This window comes from Numida meleagris, chromosome 2 (assembly GCF_002078875.1).
Source record: "Numida meleagris isolate 19003 breed g44 Domestic line chromosome 2, NumMel1.0, whole genome shotgun sequence".
Lineage (NCBI taxonomy): Eukaryota > Metazoa > Chordata > Aves > Galliformes > Numididae > Numida > Numida meleagris.
Genome location: NC_034410.1, coordinates 146752679 through 146775721, shown reverse-complemented (window position 1 = coordinate 146775721; position 23043 = coordinate 146752679). Strand labels below are relative to the sequence as shown.

At 45.2% G+C, this 23043-nt stretch overlaps 1 protein-coding gene across 4 annotated transcripts in view; it reads left to right on the top strand.

The window, feature by feature from the left end:
* ZC3H3 (zinc finger CCCH-type containing 3) overlaps positions 1-23043 on the top strand; it is a 162833-nt gene that overhangs the window by 123213 nt on the left and 16577 nt on the right. For all 4 annotated transcript variants that reach the window (XR_002435289.1, XR_002435290.1, XM_021387474.1 and 1 more), the window contains exons 7-9: positions 750-908; positions 2637-2706; positions 7113-7244. Coding sequence is in view for 2 of the 4 variants with exons in the window: in XM_021387474.1 (XP_021243149.1) it covers positions 750-908; positions 2637-2706; positions 7113-7244 (361 nt within the window). In the remaining 2 variants the exon portion in view is untranslated. The remainder of the gene's footprint in view (positions 1-749; positions 909-2636; positions 2707-7112; positions 7245-23043) is intronic.

Below are 23043 nucleotides of genomic sequence, written 5' to 3'. Positions count from 1 at the left end.
TCTCCTCCCCTCCCCTCCCCTCCCCTCTCCTGTCTCCTCCTCTTCCCTCCTCTCCCCTGTTAGGAAGCTATTCTTCCCCTTGAATGCGTAGGAAGATCGTGGAGTCACCATCCCTGGAGGTGTTTGATAAACGTGGAGATGCGGCACTTGGGGACATAGTTAGTGGGCATGATGGAGATAAGTTGGACTTAGTGATCTTGAAGATCTTTTCCAATGTTAATGATTCTATGATTCTATGATACTCTAGTCTGTTTTACTTTACTCTAAGGCTACTCTATTCTTCTCTACTCTGTTCTACTGTACTCTACCCTACCCAACCCTAAGGACACCTGGCTGACTACTGGATGCCTTCTTGTTCCCCAGAGTTCCCAGGTGTTCCGCAGAAGTGATTTCCGGTATGGACTGGAAAAGACCCTTAAAGATCATCTAGTCCAACACTTATACCATCTTTCACTGGATCTGATTGCTTAAAGTGTGGGACTACTCTATACCAAGTGCAGACATTTCCTGGAAAATTGGCCTAATCTTCCAGATTTTTAACGATCCACACTAAAGTGCAAAAAACCAGAAAGACCTAAGAGCCTAGGGCCAGTACGAATTTTCTGAATATTTTACCCTCTCTTCAAAGTGGAACTTGGTCTATTCTGTGATTTTGGGCACTGTTGAAGCATTTTCTGTGTGTCATTGTGTGATATTGTTGTACTGAAGCTGGAAATGTTACTTCAGTGTGTCCATCTTGCTCTGTTTAGTCGTGCTGTTCAGCGGAGTTTGGCCATCATCCGTCAAGCCAAGCAGAAGAAAGAGAAGAAGAAGGAATACTGTATGTACTACAACCGCTTTGGCAAGTGCAATCGTGGGGAGAACTGCCCCTACATCCATGATCCAGAGAAGGTGGCTGTCTGCACCAGGTATGGATGGACGCAGTAACCATATGCTATGACCCATCATTGGGCCATGAGCTGGCTTTGGTACTTGTTTATGTGACATTCTGCAGGGAAACTCCTGATGATAGAGATAGAAGAACATGGGAACTGCTCCATGAAAAATGCTTCCTCAGCTGGCTGCTTCTCTTCTAGGTTAGGCACCTCCTTGTCCATAGGTCATGAGAAGGATAGGTTAATAATTCCCTAACCATCTTCTAGGCATCTTTTATAACTCTTATGTCATCTTCCTTTTCTATCCAGACTTGCCAGGCAGGAGAATCCTGATCTATTTAATCTCTTCCAGTAATTTTTTCTCTGAATTTACATGACTTTTCTCACCTATTCATAATAATTAAGCATCACACAACCAGAACGCATGCTTTAGTTGTTTGTGTGACCTATGGGAACTACAGAAATACTTGTTTCACATCTTGGAAATGGATACCATCGCTAATGCACTTATGTCTCTTATGATACTTCTGACACCTAAAAAGATAAAAAATTAAAGTAGTGCGTACTGTTTTGTATTTTAAGAATTTGTAATAAGATCCAATCAACATTTCTTAAATATAATTAGAATAATAATCCTTAGCATCAGTTACCACTGTCAATTTGATAATGCCATCACAGTTTGCAAGGTAGAATTTGGAACTAAAATATTAGCCAGCCTCCAGAAAGACCATCCCATCCACTCCATGCAACAAGTTTGAATCCCTCAGCCTGTGATGCTATGCAGCTAAGAGACCTAGTAATTTATTATGAGAGAACTGATTAATGTTGCCAGTTCATTATACCTGCCCAACAGTTGATTAAACTATATTATTAGTCGTTTAAAAAGCGTGGAAAAGCCAACTCTGCTGATGAACTCTTTGAGTAATTTCTCCTTAAAATTGCTGCTGCACGAGAAATCATTTGTGGGTTGCACAAAGCTCGATGGGAGACCGTATAGGAGGGAAAGGCAGTTTTTTATTAGATTTTTTTAAGGTGATTTCACTTGCTTGCACTCACTATCTCATAATACAATCCTATTCTATATTTTTTTCTCATGATCTTTTATTTTTCTCAGTCTGTGTTTGTTTTAGGTTGCCCTTTATTCAGGAGCTATGCTGTGGTTGCAAAGATCTGCAAATCCAGCTGCCATCAACCAAATGTTTTTTACATCTACATGTTCCCATTTATATCTTGTTCATGCCAATCTGATAATGATAGGACAGTGGGGAATTGTTTAAAGAAAGGGAGATTTAGGTTAGGTGTTAGGAGGAAATTCTTAGAGGATGGTTAAACCCTGGCATAGGCTGCCCTGAGAAGCTGTGATTTCCCCATCCCTGGAGATACTCAAGGCCAGGTTGGATGGAGTTTGGGCAACCTGATCTGGTGAGTGGCAGCCAGCTTGCGGCAGGTGTTAGGACGGGGTAGGCTATAAGATCCCTTCCAGCCCAACCATTCTATGCCTCTGTGATCTTTAAGTTCCCTTCCAAACCAAGAATTCTGTGACTCTATGATCTTTAAGATCCATTCCATCCCAAGTCATTCTATGATTCTATGATCTTTAAGAATCCTTCCAACCCAAGCCATTCAGTGATTCTATGACTTAAGGCTTGTTATGGGCTTTAATTCAGCGGTTGTATGTATTGGACAAGAGACTCATTATTGAAAAATAGCTTTTTTTGACCTATTCTCACACCCACTCCTCTCCCTCTGGTCTCTTGGCAGGTTTCTCCGTGGCACGTGCAAGAAGACAGACGGGAAGTGTCCATTCTCCCACAAAGTTTCCAAGGACAAGGTCTGTATGGCTTCCTTACAAGTTTACTGTGGCTTTATTAGTGAGCTGACCTACAGAGGTGTTTATGATGGCTGTAGGGAAGCCTGTGTTGTAGAGTGTTTCAAATAGATTTCATCTGTACTTTGCTTGCCAAGCTGTTCAGGCTCATTACAGGGTCAGGGCTTATAATGGGAGCAGAGTGTGCCGCTTAAACCAGAGTGGTGAATCAGTAGATTAGTGTGTTAAGCAGTGGATTGGAAACTGGAGCACCTGGGGCTACTGGAAGTATCAGTGACATGTGTTGGGTTAAGGAGCACTTAACTCCAGTGATCACAGTGAAAGAGCACAGGAGCAGTGTTTACAGCATCTAATCTTTAGTTACCTGTGCAGGATCATCCTTATTCCAAATCACCCCATGCTAGTAGTCAAGGACAACGTTACAGCATCCAGGAGCCTTTGGGCATACATTCACCTCTCTGCAAAGGCTAGGCAGTGAAACTGTTGGGCAGAATGGCTTTTGATTTCATTGTTGTTTTCATCTTGCTTGGGATATTTATGAATTTGCCCTTGTAGCACCTTCTTCACTCCCTTCCATTTGAGCATCACTGGAAAGGGAGGGTGCACCACCGCCTTTGGACGTACAATTTTCTTGTCTCCTTTTCCTCCCTCATAGTTTTCTCGTCTCCTTTTCCCCCTTCTCTGCATACGGCACGTTTGTTGTCACTGAGGATCTCATAAGTTATGCTGGTGGTGAGCAGAGTCGCTCCGAGCGAGACACAAAGCACCATATGTTTTTTACATGTCTCTTTCTTCAGAGTCACTTAATCATGAGTATATAAAATAGAGAAGATAGACTGGGGACAGCTGTACTCCATGACTCATGGCATGACAAGGAGCAATGGGTATGAGGACTGATAGAAAGAAGGAGGATTGTTTGAAGTTGTTTTTTTTCTTTATAATGTGAAGACCGGCTTCAGAAATAAAGAAGTGAGAAAGGAGAAATGTTTGCAAAGAGTCTTGCTGTTTGTATGGCTGTTGGCATATCCAGAATTGCTATAATTGACAGAAATTTGAAGCAGGCATTGGGAGAGGATGATTTTAAAACATGCTGCTAATTTCTTTACATTGCAATAATTAATATACAAGTATTGCTGGCAGCACTCAACCCATTACCAGTGCCTCTGAGCTGGAGGATTGGTACTGTATGGAACGATCATCTTCCATCCATACCAGTGAATTAAGTGGTCCTGGGTATTTCAGCAGGTTTTGGAGCCTGGTGTTGATTCCATACAGATCCAGACTTCATAGGATACTCAGCATCCATCTATAAAAATGAGTTAATGGGTCCGGGGTATTTCAGCAGGTGATGATCCCGAGACAAAAAGCTGCACGAGATTTGGGACTTAAGAGATATCCAAATGAGTCCCACATGGTCCTGATCATCATCTAATCCCAGGCTGAGTGGTTGCATCAACATAAGAAGCAGGCAGGTGACAGCCCTCCAATTCGACCCTAAAACAAATCTTGTTGGAGGAAGTGTTTATAGCCACACAGATCATACTCTGTAAGGAAGGATTACTTTTTGCAGGATTAGGCACTCTGGAGCAGTTCAGAGGTCTCCACTTGCCCTGTGCTTGTCGTCAGCACTGTCTAGAAGAGAAACAAGCTCCTCCGAGGAGCTGGAGCATGCTTACTGTGATTTATGGCCACAGGGAGCCAGCTGCCCAAAGCAAGAGGCGACTCCACTATTGAGCTCCTGTAACTCCCTGTTAACCCGGGTGATTACAGGCAGAGGTGGTGATTCCCTCATTTATCAACCAGGGAGGAAGACAGGTGAAGTTGTTCGGCAGAGAAAGGCAGCGTTTTCCCCGTGTGCGAGTTTTGCTGGGCAAATTGTTGGGTTCAGCGTGAGTGAGTGGCTTACCTTCAGCTATTTGAGTTGGGATTTTCCCTTATTATCTATTTTATTATTGATTACCTGTTATCTGTTGTATTATTTATTATATATTTTAATATTTCGTATATATTATTTGCAGTTAATTATCTTAAGGTGCTTAATGGCGAAGTGGTGTTGATTGAGAGTTCCCAAGCGCTGTCCAAGGTTCTGCCAATGGCCCCATTAGTTTGTTCTCAATGTCACATTGGGGTTTTAGGGGCACCCAGACATTCAGGTTGTCTGGGTTGTCGTCATGTATCCCACCTTGGTGGGAAGTGAGAAGAATGGTCCAGGAAAAGAAGGGCTTTTCTGGGGGCTGAAGCTGTTAGTTTGAGGGCAAAACTCGCACTCAACTTGGAGCATTCTATGCATCGGTTTCCCCACTGAAAATCATAGAATGATAAAATGGGGAAAATCCCTGTGTTTTATACACAGAGGCTGTGGATTCGGCTGTGAGCCAGCAGAGAGCTTTTCCGCATCCCAAACAGCCAAATCCTTTCTTCCCGTTGTGTGCTTTCCAGCTGTGGTCTTGTTCCAAGGATGCTCTCTGCTGGATACCCCAGGGCAGAGTACTCATTCAGATGGACACTGTGCCCTGGAGATGGCTTCAAAAGCAAATCTGCCCCTCTGAGCAGTGGAAAAATTACAGGGAGCCTACCTGGGGGATAGGGGAATGTGGAGCTAGTGGGGTTTTCACCCTGTAGGGGATGCTGGGCAGAGTTGATTCCTCTTCTGTGCAATGGGGCAGAGCCTCCAGCATGTCGCTGTGATTTAGAGGAACTCATAAATCTGAATGAATGGGTTTGTGACTGAAGGTTAGCAAGAGGCTAGGACTCCAGCAGCCGCCCGCTGCTGCTACAACAGCTTTTCCCCTTGAGGAACTCGAAAAGAATCAGCATTTTTCTCCCTAATAGAGCTTCAAAACTCTGTTGTGAGCAATTTGGAAATTCACGTTGAGTTTCGGGTTCATTAGCTGCTGGCTCCAAAGCATGTACATAGTCAAAGCTGTCTAATATGGACGCACCGCACCAGTGCCTTGAATTAATGTTATTGTTATTTGTGTGGACGTAGTGGGGTGCAAACAAGGTTAATTGAAATGAGAGTGCTGCTTCCTCTTGATAATGGCTCAGGCTTGACAGCTAGGAGGAGTTTATTTTTGTATAAGAGCTGGCTTTATTATCCCTTTTTATTAGAGCTAATTTGGGCTCTATATCAAAAACTACATTAAGGGAATCATTTACGGTCACACCACCACCAACAAAAAAGATAGCCCCAGAGCCCTGTCCTTTATGTTAATGTCTGCAGTTAAAAGACAATTAAAAATAAACTCTTCTCTCTTAAAGCACCCTTTGTTTTCTTTCCCCTCTGCTCCCCCCTCCCTCTGTTTCTCCCTCTCTCTTTGCCTCAAATGAGCCAATTTAGTTAAAACCCTAAACGTGCCCTTCAGGGAAAGGGACTTTTCCACACACACTTATTGCAGAAGGGTAAGTATTGGTTTGGGGACGCTCGAAGCAGCAGCACTGGGATGAGCAGAGGGATCGATAGTGCACTGAGCAGTAAGTAAATTTTGCATTTAGGGGATGGAAAAGCATTTAGGGAATGGGAAAGTGTTTAGGGGATGGGACAGTGTTTAGGGGATGGAACAGCATTTAGGTTACGAACCGATCACATTGCAAAGCTGCTTCTAAGGTTGGGAAGTTACTTTGAGTTAAGGATGGTGACATATTGCTGCAGATTGGTAATTTGTTTTTAATTATAACAGCTGGAAGAAGGTGAAGTTTGCAGTTTGAGGCGGTGGGTGAATGCTCTCTTGCTTTTCACTGTTTGTCATAGTGATGCTAAAGCTGGGGATCAAGAAGCATGTGTACTGGGACAGCTTTCCTCCTCCTTCTCCTCTCCTGGGGCATCCTTCCTCCAGCTCCAGCCCTCCTGTCGCTCTAGGGGTGCTGGGCTGTTGCCTGCATGTAATATACCCCCCTACGAAGTATGCTTGCAAGCAGTTTTCCCCCCTTGTTAAGTTGTGGGATTACTGTCATGCTGCTGGAAAACCCACATAAGAGAGAGGAAAACCCCAATGGGAAAGAGTGTCTCGGATGGGGCAAACCCTCTGCTTCTGCATCATCTCTTGGGATGGTGTTTGCTGCCCTTTCCTCCAAGGTTATTTGGGAGCTTTGCAGGGAAAACAAATCCGCCCCATGCCACTGACAACCCCATCCCTTTGCTATGCTGAGTTTTGTAAGGGCAGTGTTGTGCTTTCCAGCAATCATCCTCTGGGATGCTACGACAGCGGGACCATGTCATGTCATGGAGCTGTGCTGCGAGAACCCAACAGAAGAGCTAAAAATACCCTGGGGATCAGTGGTTGGCAAAAGGCACAGATTTATTTTATGTGTGTCATGGTTTTATTTCAGTTCTGGGCATTGGAACAGTTCCTAATAGCCATGGGTATGTGGGTTTCTCATCCTCTGCTTCTCACCCTTTCCTCTTCCAGATGCCAGTGTGCTCCTACTTCTTGAAGGGGATCTGCAACAACAGCAACTGCCCCTACAGCCATGTCTATGTGTCCAGGAAGGCAGAAGTGTGCCAGGATTTTCTCAAAGGCTATTGCCCTATGGGAGAAAAGGTAAAAAACAGCAACCATCCCCTCTCTGCCTGCAGTGACGGATTTGGGTTTTTTTCTAAAATAGGCAGAGGGCACTGTGCTGGTGAGCCACCAGCTGTTTTTCATGCAAGCTATGGCACCAAAGGGAGCCGTAGAGCTGGAAGCTGCTGAACACCTGGATGCGTTTCCAAAGGTTTATGGGCAAAGTGGCTTTGTTTCCTTACAGGCATGGAAAAAAAAAAGGGGAAACAAATGAAAGAGGTTGCAGCTCACAATCGTGTGCTGGTCTTGTGCATCCCTGTGCAGATAGCACCAGCCCCAGGCACTGCTCAGTTAAATAGATGAAAAGCAAGAGGAGAGAACTCTGAGCTCTATTTTATGCAGAACTTAATGGTTATTTACAGTCACAGTGACTCCGTGGTGGATTAAAACTGAGCATGAGCTCCTGGGGCTCAGTTTCAGCAGCAGCAGCAGCACCCTTCTTATTGTAGCCTACATCATTTGAGCCTCCTGATGTGCCCAGATGGGTTCCTGGGAGGGGATTTCCTAGAATCTGGCTCCCATCCCCATATCCTTCTGCTTTAGGTCAATGTGGTGAAGTGCTGCAGGGATTTGGTGTGCACCCATGGTTGATTTGTAAGGTGTCCCTGAACTTATGGCGCTGTATGTAACACACAGAGCCTGGGATTGCTTAGCCTTCCCAGAGGACAACCTGAAGCTGGCTGACAGTTGCTGGTTTCCAGTGGAATATTGAGGCTCTTGCGTTAAAAAATGAAATCTGGGGTTTGTCCAATATCTCTCATCAACCCCTTTCTTCTTAAGTGCTGTAGGGGTCTCCCACTGCCTTGCTGAGCATCCCGGGGCATTAGGATCATAGAATTATCAAGGCTGGAAAAGACCACTAAGATCATCAAGATCAACCCCAACCCATCCTCACCATGCCCGCTAAACCATGTCCCTCAGTGCAACGTCTCCATGTTTCCTGGAGAGGATGGCTCCTGTTGTTGGGTTGAGGAAGGGTACTTCCTGAGTGCTTCATACCTTCCTGGTTCAATTTTGCTGTTTTCTATTCACTTAATACTTTGTTTGGCCTCTTTGTGTTCTCAATGTCACATTAAAACACATTATTTTCTTTTGGATCCCTTGAACAACATAAGGATCACCCTTACTTTGCTCCTCCCATTGCCATCTCAAACTCCCAATGATCACATCAGAGTCCCCAAGCTGTGCAGTGCACGGTCATAATTGAGAAGTAGATAGGAAATTTGCCAACAGAGTGAATAAGTGAACAGAAGTAGACTCTGAGATTTATGAAGATCATAGAATCACTAAAGTTGGAAAAGACCTTTAAGATCATCTGGTCCAACCATCCACCTGCCACCAGTATTGCCCACTAAACCATGTCCCTCAGTGCCACATCTCCACATTTCCTGAATGCTTCCAGGGATGGTGACTCCACCAGAGAATTCCTGGGCAGCCTGTTCCAATGGCTCTTTTGGAGAAAAAGTTTTTCTTAATGTCCAACCTGAACCTCCCTGCACCATCTGAACCCAGCGCTGATGAGGCTGGAGTATAGCAGCCCTTCTGTTCCCTCTGGGACATTTGCCTTTAACCTCTAGGATGCATTTGCTTTACATGGAAGAAAACACGAAAAGAATATCCTGTGTTGGTTCAGCCACTTCCGTGAGTCAACGGTATGAGACACAAACTTCAGCGAGCAACTCCCCAAGCTGGAGCCTCCGGGTACCACATCCAAAACACTTCAGACACTTAAGGAGTTTTGCAAATGCTGCTTTAATTCAGCTCTTCAACTGAAAAAAAAAAAAAAGCCAAAAAAAAAAACCCTGAGCCACTAATGAAACAATAATTTTGTTTACATAAAGTCTGCCAGATCGCAGGGCACCATCCCAAAAACGCCTCAGCGGGCCTATGGAGCAATATTATTTTATTGCATTTAATAGTTATGCATGAAGAAGTGGCTGCCTAAGCACTGTTTCGCAGAGTGGCTGCTCCTACAGCTTTCTGAATCCCATGTGCTTTGAGCTGCTGTTCACTGAAGTTGTTGAGATCTGGGTGAGATCTGGGCTCTCATCCTTCTCTCCATCCCAGGAGCCCTTCTTGATGGAGACACTGGAAGATCTCAGCAACATCTCTGGGAGCAGATGAGGGTTGAAAAGCCAAGGGAAGACAATGATGCTTGAAGGCTGGCTGGCAGGAGATGCCCAAAATGGAGCTTTGCACAAAGGGAAAGACAGTGAAGCCATGATGTGTTTGGGTGGATGAATGTGGGAAAAGCTGTAGGTGCTTGGTGAACTTCATGTAAAGCCTCCATATAGTATCACAGAATCATTAAGATTGCAAAAGGCCTCTGAGATTATCAAGTCCAACTGTCAACCCATCCCCTCTATGTCCACTCATGGAATCATGAGACCACTGTCCACCTACCACCAATATTTCCTACTAAACCATATCCCTCAGTGCCACGTCTACATGTTTCTTGAGTTGTCCCTTTGCTGAAACACAACCAAGTGCCTTCATCAAGGCAAACTCATCCCTTCCAGATGGGAGAAGTGGCTACAGGGCAAAAACCAAGCAAACGGGAGGAAGAAAAGCTGAAAGTAGGGACTGTAAGAAACTCAAGACATCAGCAAGAATGGAGGAAAATCCTAATAAATTAGTCTTTGGCTAATTACTTTTTTGCGTCGGTGTGTGGAGGGGTCTGCGTGCAGGGTAAACATCTCCTCTGAAGAAAAACATAGCTGTCCTGCAGCACTAGCCGCACGGGCAGCGTCCCTACAATTATTTTTAAATATTCCAATTTAAATGAAAATATAAAAGAGATATTTAGAATATTTATTCTATTAGTAAAAGTGCTTACTGCGTCACTTTTGGAGTGTCAGAAAAGCATTCTCCTACAGATGATGGATAGCAGCCTGTAATTATATATGGGGAGAACTTGCTGAGCGGGCCATATTTAACTGGGGAGGAGAAATAGCAGGTTGGGCCATTAAGGGTTAATTTTATTCTCTAAATAATATAAAAAGTGCTGAGTCCGTTCTTTTGCTCAAAGTAGAAAGTCCTCAAATGGACCCCGGAGAGTTTCTAATATTCTACTGAATCAAGTAAAAATGTTAACCTTGCTTCATAAAACGATGCCTTGTTAAAGATGCGCAGTCCCTTTTCTTTTGAATAATTTAGGCCTGGAGTAAATCTCCTCTTGTTCTGCGTTGCTGTTGTCCGAGAAGTGTTGAGAGCTATCTGCCCACAGCCTGAGCACTCAGTGCAGCATCCTCTGAGGATAAACTCCAAGGGGAGGACATCTGGGAATTATGAGTTGAGGTCTGCTTGGGTTTGGCAGTGTGTTGCCTTGGGTTCTTCTCCCCGCTGTGTTTTTCTCCCTGTCCTGTTTTTTATTGGACCTTCATAAAAAATGCCTTGAATTATTCACAACTGATCGCATGTCATTGGCAGTGTCACATCTTGAGTGTTTTCTGGAATTTTTTGCAGGATGCTCAGGTGGACATGATTGGGCTTTGCCCATCCCATGGGTTCTGACTCCAACTTTGTGCATTTTTCATACAAATGGTGCCAGTCTTGTTATGGGGACCTGGCTCAATCTGCCTTCATCAGAATCATAAAATCACAGGATGGCTTGGGTTGGAAGGGACCTCAAAAGATCGTATAGTTCCAGTCTCTGCTGTGCGCAGGGTTGCCAACCACTAAGGAGCTGGACTCGATGATCTTTATAAATCCCTTCCAACTTGGGATATTCTATGATTCTGTTATTCTAATTCAGGCACTGGATCAGGTTACCCAATGCTCCATCCAGCCTTGCCTTGAACACCTCCAGAGTAAGCGAGAAAACTTTAGTTTTGAGTTCCCAAATCCTTTTTTTAGACACATAGGCTGTAAACAGGTCCTCTGCCCTTGAAGAAAGGGGACAGCTCCTGTAGGAGTACATGCCCGCATCCTTCATTAGGTCATTGTTATACCCAGTATTAATTATTTTCAGAAGGGAGTTCATAGCAAAGTCAGAATCTCGGTTCTCAGCATCCTCGCTCATTCTTGCGTTGTGTGTCAGGATGCAATGAGTAATCTGATTAGGGTGGTGCCACCCATGGAAATCTGACTGCCACATTGCCTGGAGCTCCCTGACCTTCTTCAGCCCCACAAAATGGTCCTGTTGGGTGAAGCTAGTCCCCTCAGGCCACAGGAACAACAAAGGGGAAATGGAAAGAGGAGGAAGGAGAAATGAGGCCACTTGCAGGTGCTCCCCAGGGTTTTCCAATGATGATACTTTTTGCTAGAGTTTGGTCTCTTCCTGTTTTACCAAGTTTTAGCTGTTAAAATGAGTTGTCCTGTTTTAACTAGTTGCTCTAGGGTAAAGACTACTCTGATCCCCCATCTCTCCTTCCATTGGGTTTCTCTTGCTTATATTTGGGGTATGAGTTCATGGAGGAAGATGGCATGACGCTAGTGGGTGCAAGGCATTATAGAATGTCCCCAATGGCAAGGGACAAACAAGGGGACATGTCCATGGTAGTGAAACCTGCAGAATCCTCCTGTCCCCATTGGCAGCCACCCTGGAGAGCCTATCCATTGAAAGGCTGCCATGGGATTGGATATAATTGAACACTGGATGAGTTGTGCTTAGTCTGATGGGTGTAAGGTGGTCCAAAAGGTGGTTTCTCTGCCAAGCTTCTCTCCTGGCTGTGCCCAAATGTGGTTTCCAAAATAATACACAATACTAAGGGTGCTGACATACTTAGAATCATAGAATCACTGAATATTCCAAGTTGGAAGGGACCCACAAGGATCATAGAATTGTAGAATCATTAAGGTTGGAAAGACCACTAAGGTCATCTTAGTCCAACCATCAACCCATTACCAAGTCCAACTCCTGGCTCCATACAGGACCACCCAAAAATCAGACTATGCACTGCTGCTTTAGTATTTAATTTTTGATAATTTAGTATTTAATTGCATGGCTTTGAGATTGCACATAGGATTACATACCGCAACCCTTAGGACTGGAGATGTCCCTGCAGAGCAGGTAAATTGCAGTTTGCTTTGCAGATGCAAACTTTGGTTTATTGGGGAATAAATTGTATTTGGAAGAATGGAGCTCAGAGGGGTTTTGGTGCAGCACCAGTGTTTTCCAGCAGCGTGTCACAGCAAAGGCAAGTGAGTCAGCCTGGTCCATTCTAACTGCTGCATCTGTAAAATTGTTCGGTATTAAATAAGCTTTTCCCCCATGGTGTACATTAGTGAACGTGCTGCATTAAATACCTATCTTCATATTGTTTCCATCAGCTGCTTGGAAGCCTGTGGGTAAATTGTTCCCCCATGGGAACTGTTAAGCAGTAAGACACTGTGAGATTAAACAACAGTGAAAACGCACAGGGAAATTGTAGAGGGATAAATCAGGGGGAAGCGGGGCTCTGCCAGGGATGCTCATCATTGAGCCATGCTGGGACTGCCCAGCTGTCCCCAAGCATAGAATCATAGAATCAATTATTAAGGTTGGAAAGACCACAGTGACAGCAGTGACAGCTGCTTGTTTTTCTATAGAAAATTCCAATTCAGGGACTTTTTCTTTGCTGACAATTTGTTCCCATTTTTTTCTCGTCTTGTGATGCATCACGTTGGTTCTTTTCTCCTTTTCTGGTGGAAGTTTAACAGGTTCCTACTGTAAAGCTTTTTCATTTCACGTATCTGATGCATTCGATTTAACACATTCCTAATACTTAGGAAAAGCCACATTAACTGTGTTAGGATCAGCTACCAATTAAATGTCTTCGGGATTTTTTCTTAATTATCCATTACTCTGTTGGTGATGGAGAGCAATTTTTTTCTCAACAGACATCAGATGATTGTTGGTCTTTTGAGGTACCTCTTCACCCTCCTTTGGTCCCATGATGAAACATGGGTTGTTGAACGTCTTCTGGCCATGGAAATCCTGAAGACCCATACCTCTCCTTCATCTCATCTTTTCAAAACCAGTCAAGATTGAATCTGAGAGAGGCTGGGGATGTGCTGGGGGTTGCAAAGATTTTGCAACCTCAGATTTTGTGCTCAGATTTTGTGAGTGGGAGAGCTTCCTCCCAGCCTTCCTCTTTCCATCCAGATGTGCTCGCCTTGACATTGGCCATATTCTGGGGCTCTGTTCCCCGCTCACTTTTGGGTGGGAGATTGGTACCTATGGGACTTCAGCGTTGCATCCTTGGGTGAACAAAGGTTTGCTCATCTCTTGAAAGCCCTTCAAATACCCTATGAGACCTCACACAACTGCTTCGCATGTGGATTATTTGCCCTATGCTGTCAGTTTGGGACAGACAAAGTTGTTTTTTTTTTAAAACAGGTTTTAATTTTGGATGATTTTTCTTTCATATCACCCCACTGCTGATGCCTGGAGAGAAGCAGCCACGGCAGGAGCAGATTTCCAGGCTCGAAGCACTCATCTCCAAACCCCATGATTCTGTTATGCTGAATTAAACCCAATCAAGCTGAGAAGCTCCTCCATATCCAGCTACCAGGGGGCCTATTTGAAGTGCAAGAAACCTTAATATAAAACCTCTGTGCTCAGCGTGAGCACGGGGAGGGGTATGGGGAAGGCTAAGCTTTGAGCCATCCCAGATTTTCCCTCTGTTGGCCATACCTCCATCTTATTTCTTTTGTGATCCTATCACAGCTGCTTCCAATTTCCAGTCTCCTTTGATTCAGAAAGAGCTTGTAGCAGTGGGTAGGGAAGAGCAGGATCTCAAACATGTGCAGATGTGACCGTACCTGGGCAGAGGGAAAGCGTGATATAATTCACGGACCTCTTACTGTGACACAGGGCTGCACAGAAGCCACCTGGAGGTGATGTTCATTAAAACTGCAAATGAGTGAAACAGATTAGCTGGTCAAAGGATGGGGAGGAGGAAGAATCATAAAATCATTAAGATTGGAAGAGACCACTAAGATCATCTAGTCCAATAATCAACCCATCTCCACCATGAAGAGAATGACTTCTGCTATTCAGCTGGTCAGGGACATCTCCCTTTTCTCTTCTATTTAGATCAAATCTTCAAGGACTACCTTAGAAGAATAGGTTTTCTGAGCCCCACTCATTCTGCACTGAATATAAAACTCACTTGGGCTTTTATTAGTAGAATCAAACTCAAAACAATTATCCACCTGCATTCTTGAGAGTTGGACATTTAGGGATCTGCACATCACCAAAGAAAGAGCTGATCCATTTTATACACCCACAACAGGAGAGTGATGAGAAGGCATCACTTTACTGCATCTTGAAAACCTCACTTTCTTTTGCTCATGCAAGGGAAAGAACCATTTAAGATTTAAATTTATCTGTTCTGCATGCAACTGTTTTGGACTCGGATGGTAGAAACACCAAGTCTTACCTATGGATATGCTTTTTACATGTATGATGCAAATCATAGGACATTTTGCCCCGTTTCCACTTTACATGGGGTATACAAGGGAGACAAGGCTGGTTTTAGAGGTTACAAGCCCTCTCCAGGCTTATTCATGTAAACCAAGGGCCAAGTCTTGTGGCATTGATTTTCATAAAATTATAGAATATCCTGAGTTGGAAGGAACCCTTGAGGATCATTGAGTCCAACTCCTGGTTTTGAACTTTCACACCATGAACTTCAAGCACCAAAGTCATGTCCAGGTCATATCCAAGAGCCTTTGGACTGCTGCCCTCCTTGAAGGTCTTGGATCATTCTTTCTCCATTCTCATTGGTGATGTGTTTCTGATTTTCCTCCAGTTCTCACCCATTTTTACCTCCCTCACCTTCATTGCGACCTAGATCACTTCGAGTCTGGTCACCAGGAGTGATATTTTGGGTATACATATAGAAAGCAGCCATGTATCTGCCTGTTACAGCTGCAGGTTCATGATGTTCTAAGTAGACCTTTGCCTTCCTGCCAAATTTTGGTGCTTCCAGGCAAGCCCACACAGCACCAGAAAGAGATTACTCCAGCTCCATTTTTGGGATACTGCAAAAGATTTCCAGCTCACCTTTTCCCATCATTCAGAATTAGCTGATGAGGTAGCCTTTGATAGCTCTTTCATAGTTCACTGCAGCTGTATGAAAATAATCTACAAAGGGAACTTCATTTTATTTCATTTTGGCATTGGTTGACAGATGTTTTCTGTGTGCTACAGTTGCCCATTTGATTTGTTTTGTTTTGTTTCGTACAATGTGTAGCAGAAATTTCAGTCAACAATGTGATTAGTAAGTAAATTCTTTATTGGAAGAAGCAAAAGTGGTTTGACTTTGTGATGATCTTGAATATGAGTGTTCTTAAGATCAGAAATCATGAAAAAAGAAATGAGTAATGGTGAGCTCATATCTGCTGGAACCGTGGCAGGAAACCTTGGATTAAGACTCAACCAATAGACCCAACGTTGGCAGTTGGACTGGATGATCTTGGAGGTCTTTTCCTACCTTAATGATTCTATGATTCTATGAGTGGGCATGGTGATGATGGGTCAGCAGTTGGACTTGATGGTCTTGGAGGTCTTTTCCAACCTCAGTGATTCTGTGAGTGGGCAGGGTAGTGATGGGTCCACAGTTGCATTTGATGATCTGGAGGTATTTTCCAACCTTAATGATTCTATGAGAAACCTATTCTGGTATGTAGTGCCCAGTTGTGTTAGCTGGGACAAGGGACTTGACTGTACATTGTTGTGAAATGGGTTTTAGAAGGGCAAATGAGTTGTGCCAGTGCTTGGTCCCCAGCAGAAGAGAGTTGGTCTCTTTATTTTGCATAGCCGAATGATTTTTGGCTGAAATTAGAACAGCAACGAGGACTGTGCTACTGATAGTGATAAATCTGAGTGCTGGGGATGGCAGCTTCCCATTCAAAAAGCTTTGTAACTTCCAGAGGAGGTTTAAAACTAATCAGATTTCTTCTGCGCCCCATCCAATCCGTGTATCTCTGCAGAAATCTTTGTGGGTTTCCATCTTGCATCTTATTTACCGTACTCTGTAATGGCATAATGAGGGTTCTTATTGCAACTTTAATTTAACTGTAGTATCTCCAGCAGCATTCAGATGCTTGCATTAAAGTTCTTGCTTATCAGGGCAAACTCAAACTGCTTAATAGCCTGGGCTAGTTGATAATAGTGCCTAGATAAATACCAGCCTGTGTTTTTTTTCTCTCACACTTTAATATCTTTCTAGTAGAAGATGTATCACAAAACATGAAAATTAGGAAGTCTGGAGGCAATTAGTCACTAAATCACTGCTAATGACTGGGAACATACTGATGAGGCAAAGTTCTTGATTTCAGTCTGAACTTCTTTACAGGCAGACCCAAAGCAGTGCAGATTTCGTCTTTTGTTTCTACACTGGAATTTCCCTTTGTTCACACTTGTTTTTTCTTGTTGGATAATCTCTGCACCCTACAAGCACAAATGGCAGCTCCTCGGGCCACCTGGGACCCTGTGCATGGCAGAGTCCCTGGTTCTAATGAAGACTTCACTGTAGGAGATGTACAATGGGTGTCTACCTTGCTCCATCCCCAGTGGTGATGATTTGGGGTTGGTAGTTCCCATGGATGGATTATCCGTGTGAAACTGGCTCCATCGTGACTTGGAGGTGTGATGGATGACCTTGTTGGGGGGCTCTGATGGAAATGGCATTCCTGAGCAGGTTCTGCAAAGCAGTGAGGAAATGATTAAGTGCTGAAGGCATTCCTGTATGGGTGTCCATGCTGGTCCTCAGCTTTGCTCTCCAACTTAGATTCACCTTCCTCCTTCCATCCATGGCTTTACTTTCACCATGTCTCCACCAGACCTTGGTGCCTTGGGGTTGGAGTAGGGCCAAACTGGGGTTTTGCTAAGGGCCATGGCTGCTCTGTGTTTTCAGGACCTCCTTCCCTTTCCTGGAGGTTTTCAAGAAGAAGATAGGTGTCACATTCAGTGACACTTGGACTAGAAGATCTCAGTGGTCTTTGTAACCTTAATGATTCTATGATTCTTTGACACTTTTATCATGTGCTGCTGTCAGCCTTGGAGCAGTGGCCCTCAAATCCCATGGCACTGAGCTACTTGCTTTCTCTTTTCTGCAGATTTTGAGCTTTTCCTTCCCTTTTTCCAAACCATTGACTTGGAAACCACAAGCTCAAGTGTCCACTTCTGCTAAGTGATACTTTCCCTGGGTGATCACAGCTACTGCCAGCTTGTTTGCCGTTTCTTTATCTACTGTTAATTGGGACTGCTGTTGGCTACCATAGGAGGGGAATTTTGCAACTTTTCAAATAGCATGAAATCTTTTCTTCCCAAATGTCAGAGCTCTCTCATTTGTTGCATTTCCCAATTGGGAAACTGGCATGGGGCTGATTCCCCTGCTCTGCATTGGGGAGAAAAGATAAAACAATGTCAAAACCCTTTGATTTCAGCTGTTGACTACTTGAAGACAAAGAGGTGCAAGCAACGCTCCATGTGTTGGCTCAATTTCTCCCATTTTTATTCTGTAGCCCATATGATGTTTGGATGTATTGTCCTCCAGGTTTTAATGATGGAGAGCTGGAATTTTTAAGGCTGCTTCCATCTGCACCCAATTATAAAAAGGCCATCAAAAAAAGCTATTTACTAGCTGTCAGCTCTGTACAGTGTTGGAAAGCAGCCCTGCCACCTCCAGCAATTGCTTCCCAGCAGCCACTTAACACTGGGAAGTCATGGGGAAGAGGTACATTAAAACTATCTGACATCAGTTCAGCCAGTTAATCGTGTGACTTGGAGATGGGGCTACCTCTTATAGCTCCCACCAAGCTGCAGGCTTGGAAAAAGAAAGCACCCGCGTAGAGTTTCTTGGGCTGAGTCACATTGAGTTTCTTGAGTTTGGGGTTTTAGCTTGTCCTTTTAAAGGACCCCTTCCCAAGATTGTGCAATTCCCTTTTGGGTTCAGGTTTCCAGGCAGGAGCTGGGTGGACTCTCATGCTCACTGCTGTGTACAGAGAAGTGGACGCAAGCCCAAAGAAATGGGAAGAGCAAAGCAAGGATGCACCAGCGGTTTGCTGTCTCTTTTCCCGTGTCACCTGCCATCCCCTGGCACTGGAATAAGAGGAATCGAGCAGGGTGCGAGACAAGCCTGGAGATATTTGAGAAGTTCAACATGGGCAAAATCCTGGTGGAGCTGAGCCGGGAATGTGGGGCTGGACGAGACTGTTGCTCCCCCCATGGGGTCAGTGGGCGGTTACTGGTCGGCCCAGTAACCCAGCTTTACCTTCCTCCTGCCTTGCTGAGGTTGTTGATGGAAAATGTTAATTAATATCGTTCCCAGGGCCGTGATCCTCCAACCAGCCCTGCCAGTTGCTGCCTCCTTCTTTGCCAGGTCTGGGCTAAAGAAGGCTGCACTCCACAAATACACTTGTGCCTGACCCCTCCCCAGTGAGTGACAGGGCTGGGGGCCATTTATGGCTTTTTGGGTGCTGAGCAGCACCTTGAATTTCACTCAGGACTCCCTGGCAGCCAGGGAAGAGTCCTGGGTATAGGACTGCCAGTGGGCACCATCCCAGGGTTGGATACTGCTTGCTGCTCAGCTCCAGGCAGGCTGTGAGGGGAACTCTGGAGCAGGGAGACTGGGGGGACCCCGGAGCAGGAGCCCCCCCTGGGACTGATCGCTATCTCCAATCCATGGGATGACCTCGTTCTATGGGATGACCTCGCTTCATGGGATGACCCCACCCCATGAAGTTGGTGCCATTTCATGGGCACTCAGTGCAGCTGGTTGGAAGACATTTTGGGGTTTCTGTGGGTTTTCTCTTCTGTCTGCTAGAAGGAGCCAGATGCTTTTTCTCTTTTTATGGTACAACCTGCCTGCTGGCGGGAGTCCCACAGGATATAATTAGCCACCCTGACAGGTGGAAGGGATCGGGTGGCCCTGAGTGAGAGGTTGCTCGGCCATCCCATTGCTTCACCCCGGCTGACATGTGGCAAGCAGCAAGCAGCTTTACAGTAACCCTCCACTTCATCATTAAGGCACAGGGGCAAGAGAAAAAAGAGCTGCCCCCTCCCTTCCATAAATAAATAGAGGGGGCAAAGTCATTAGAAAGCTGAGCCAGGGACACAGCGTTGGAATTAGTCACAGGCGGTTTTGTTTTTTTAATATTAAGTGTATATTCACCAGTGGAGCCAATGACCAGATGGGGATGTGGCAAGTCCTACTGCCACTGTGAGAACTGGTGGGGATGGAGGCACACATATTACCCATCTGTGGATGTGGCACTGTCCCTTGTTCCCACTCAGATGGGAAGAAGCAGCCATATACATCTCTTGGATTTTCCCAAAATCAGTGTGATTCTCCATCATTCCTTGATGGAGTGGTTGCAGTTCCAGGGGTGATGCATCAGTGTGGCTTTCCAAGGTGAGGAATCTTTTCCTGCTCTTCTCCATTCCACATTTGTTTTTGTGCTGGAAGTTGTACAGGAGAGCTGTACTCCTCATTTTTGGGGAGAGCTGCTGCCCTGCTGATAATTAATAGTAATTGACTTGGGGTGTGTTTCTCAATAATACAGAAGACTTCAGTGATGCTTGAGAAGCAAATAAATTGATGTAAGGAGTTATCTTGACAAATAGTGTTTGGTGAACTGCTGTGGGGGCATCTCCACTGGGTTTTCTTACAGCTGTTGGGATGTCAGAGGAAAGTTGGACATCAGTTGGACTGGACCCAACTGCAAAACCACAGAGAAGCTACCATTACAGATAACACAATTTCTCCAGGTAGAAGGTCATTGAATCATAGAATATCTCAAGTTGGAAGGGACCTGTAAGTATAATTGAGTCCAAGATGTCCCAGAGGGCACTCATTTTGCACCCAAGTGATATGTCAGAGCCCCAGGGACGGTGAGCAGCAGATGCTCTATGGGAGTATGACCAGGGACCACCCTGGGCAGGAATCTCCTGGCTCCCTGCACTCTTCTGGGAAAAGCTGCAGCAGCCTTGAAGGTCTTCAGCTGAGAAATGTGAGACCTGCCCAGTTCTGTATTTGTGGCAAGCACAGTCTAAGAGCAACACGTGCAAGGGCATGCTGCTAAACAAAGCTGAGATATGAGAGCAGCCACTCGACAGGAGCGCTCTGTTGGGGGCAAAGAGAGAAGCAAGAGAGGTCTTCATGGCATCACTGTCATTGCAAGGATGGAGAACTGGAGGTGGTGGTTGACTGTGAGCCTTAGGCAGAATCACAGAATGGTTGAGGTTGGAAGGGACCTCAGGGTCCACCTGATCCTTACTCTGCTCAAGCAGGGGCGCTCAGAGCTGCCTACTTGGGACCATGCCCAGGTGGCTTTTGAAGATCTCCAAGGAGGTCCACAACCTCCTTTGGTTTTCCTCATCTTGGTTTTCCATTCCTACCATTGCCACATCTGCACATTTCTTGAACACCTTCAGGGAAGTTTTCCCTGGTCCATCTCTTTGGTCCATCCCCTACCCAGCCCATTTTGTTCCTTTTTTTTAAAGTAATTATTAGTTTGAGGTGTTTGTTCTCCTGCTTGCTTATATATGGGGAAAAATTACTTTAAAGCTGTCCCATCACTGCCGTTTCTAAGCACTTACTCTTGGTCCTTATCTTCAGCTGCCAGAGGTTGGGAAGTTGCGAAGAAGGTAGAGAAAACAAGGAAAACTGTTTTGCCAAATTCCTTGACATAAGAGTGTGTTTTCTAGATTTTCTAAGGTAATGACTGCTTAAACAGGCTGAGAGAAGCATTGTGTGCTGCAGGAGCTGGTTTTCTTATACTCCCTGTTGAATGGCATACCAAAAATAAGAGTTCGTGTTCCTACCATTTCATGAGACTTTGTTGGAGTTGATGATCTTAAAGGTCTTTTGTCTTTCCAACCGTAATGATTCTGTAATTCTCTGAATGGAGTGGTGGAGATGGGCTCATGGTTGGACTAAATGATCTTAGTGGTCTTTCCAACCTTAAAGCCTCTATGATTCTATGAGAGCTGACATCACACCTACAGGGGATTGTCTCCAGTGTCGATTCTCCAGCTCTGGTTGGGTTGGATAGAGCAATGGGATTTTGGAGTCATGGCAAAACCTGAGCACTGTTTGGAGGTGCTCTGCTTTGATGTTATGCATTGGCCTATCAACTTGATACAACATTATGGAAGCTCCTTGAAATAGAGAGGAAAAGTGCTTGGAGCTGTTTTTGATGAATCTTCCTCCTCCTCCTGGTCCTTGCACCCCGCAGAGCTGGTATTGGTGTATCTGTCTGAATCCCCAGCCCTCCTGCTGTGCCAGCCTCCAGCTGTCGAGTTCCACTCTCCACTGTCAATGCTGGTGGTTGCCTTGAGCTGCCAGACCCCACTGCCCTTTCAAGCAGAGACCCCACACTCTGGCAACTCAGCAGGGTTGCCGTTTCCTCCCAAAGGTCACCGCAGGGGGCTGCTCCCATACAGCTCCACTTTGGGGGGTATTAAAAGGGCAGGAGCTTGCTCGCATCTTGTGATTCCCTATTGTGGGGAGTTGCATTTTTATAAAGACACAAGAATGGTCATGCTGCAAACTTTCTCTTTCCACAGATTTTTCTGCTTTCTCTGAAATTTTAGTGTCTTTGCTGCCCTGGAGCAAGGAGTTTTGTAATGTGAATGGTCAGGTGAGGCAGCATCCATAGAACCAAAGAATACCTTGAGTTGGGAGGGGCACACAAGATCTTTGAATCATAAAATTGTAGAATATCCTGAGCTGGAAGGGACCCATAAGGAGTCCAACTCCTGGCTCCACACAGGACCACCAAGTATCCAAACTCTTTGCCTGAAAGCATTGTCCAAACACTCCTTGAACACAGCTTGGGGCCGTGACCACCACCCTAGGGAGCCTGTTCCATGCCCACCACCTCTGGTGTGGAACCCTTTCCTAACACCCAACTTGACCATCCCTTGACGCAACTCAATGCCATTCCCTTGAGTCCTTTTGCTGTAACCAGAAGTGTTACAGTGGTGGCTGTAGGGCACCGTAAGGCCTCCCCTCAGTCTCTTCAGCACTGAGCTAAACAAACCAAGGGACTTCAGCTGATCCTCATACATCTTGCCCACCAGACCCTTCCCCACTTTCATAGCCCTCCCTAGGACACTCTCTTATAGCTTTATGTCCTTCTGTTCCTAAATTGCATCCAGTGCTCGAGGTGAGGCCACACAACGCAGAGCAGAGTGAGACAGTCCTTTCTCTCTTGCAGCTGGAAGGGTACAATTGGCCTTTCTGGTTACCACGGAGCACTGTTGACTCAGATTCAATTTGCCATCAATCAGAATCCCCACATCTTTACATATATGCAGGAGTGCCCCATCCTGGGTGCAGAATACAGCACTTGTCTTGTTAACCTTCATGCCATTGGAGATTGCCCAGCCCTCTGGTCTGTTAAATTGTAGAATCATAGAATGGCTTGAGTTGGAAGGGATCCTTAGAGGTCATCTAGTCCAATTCCCTTGCAATGAACGGGAACACCTACAGCTCTATCAGAATGCTCAGAGCCCCATGCAGCCTAACCTTGAGTGTCTCCAAATATCATAGAATCATAGAATGGCCTGGGTTGAAAAGGACCTCAAGGATCATCGAGTCTCTACCCCCCTGCTGAGTGCAGGGTCGCCAACCACTAGACCAGGCTGCCCAGAGCCATGTCAGTCTGGCCTTGAATGCCTCCAAGGATGGGGCATCCACAGCCTCCCTGGGCAACCTATTCCAGTGCATCACCACCCTCTGTGTGAAAAACTTCCTTCTAATATCTAACCTAAATCTCCCATGTCTCAGCTTAAAACCATTCCCCCTTGTCCTATCGCTATCTACCCTCACAAACAATTGAT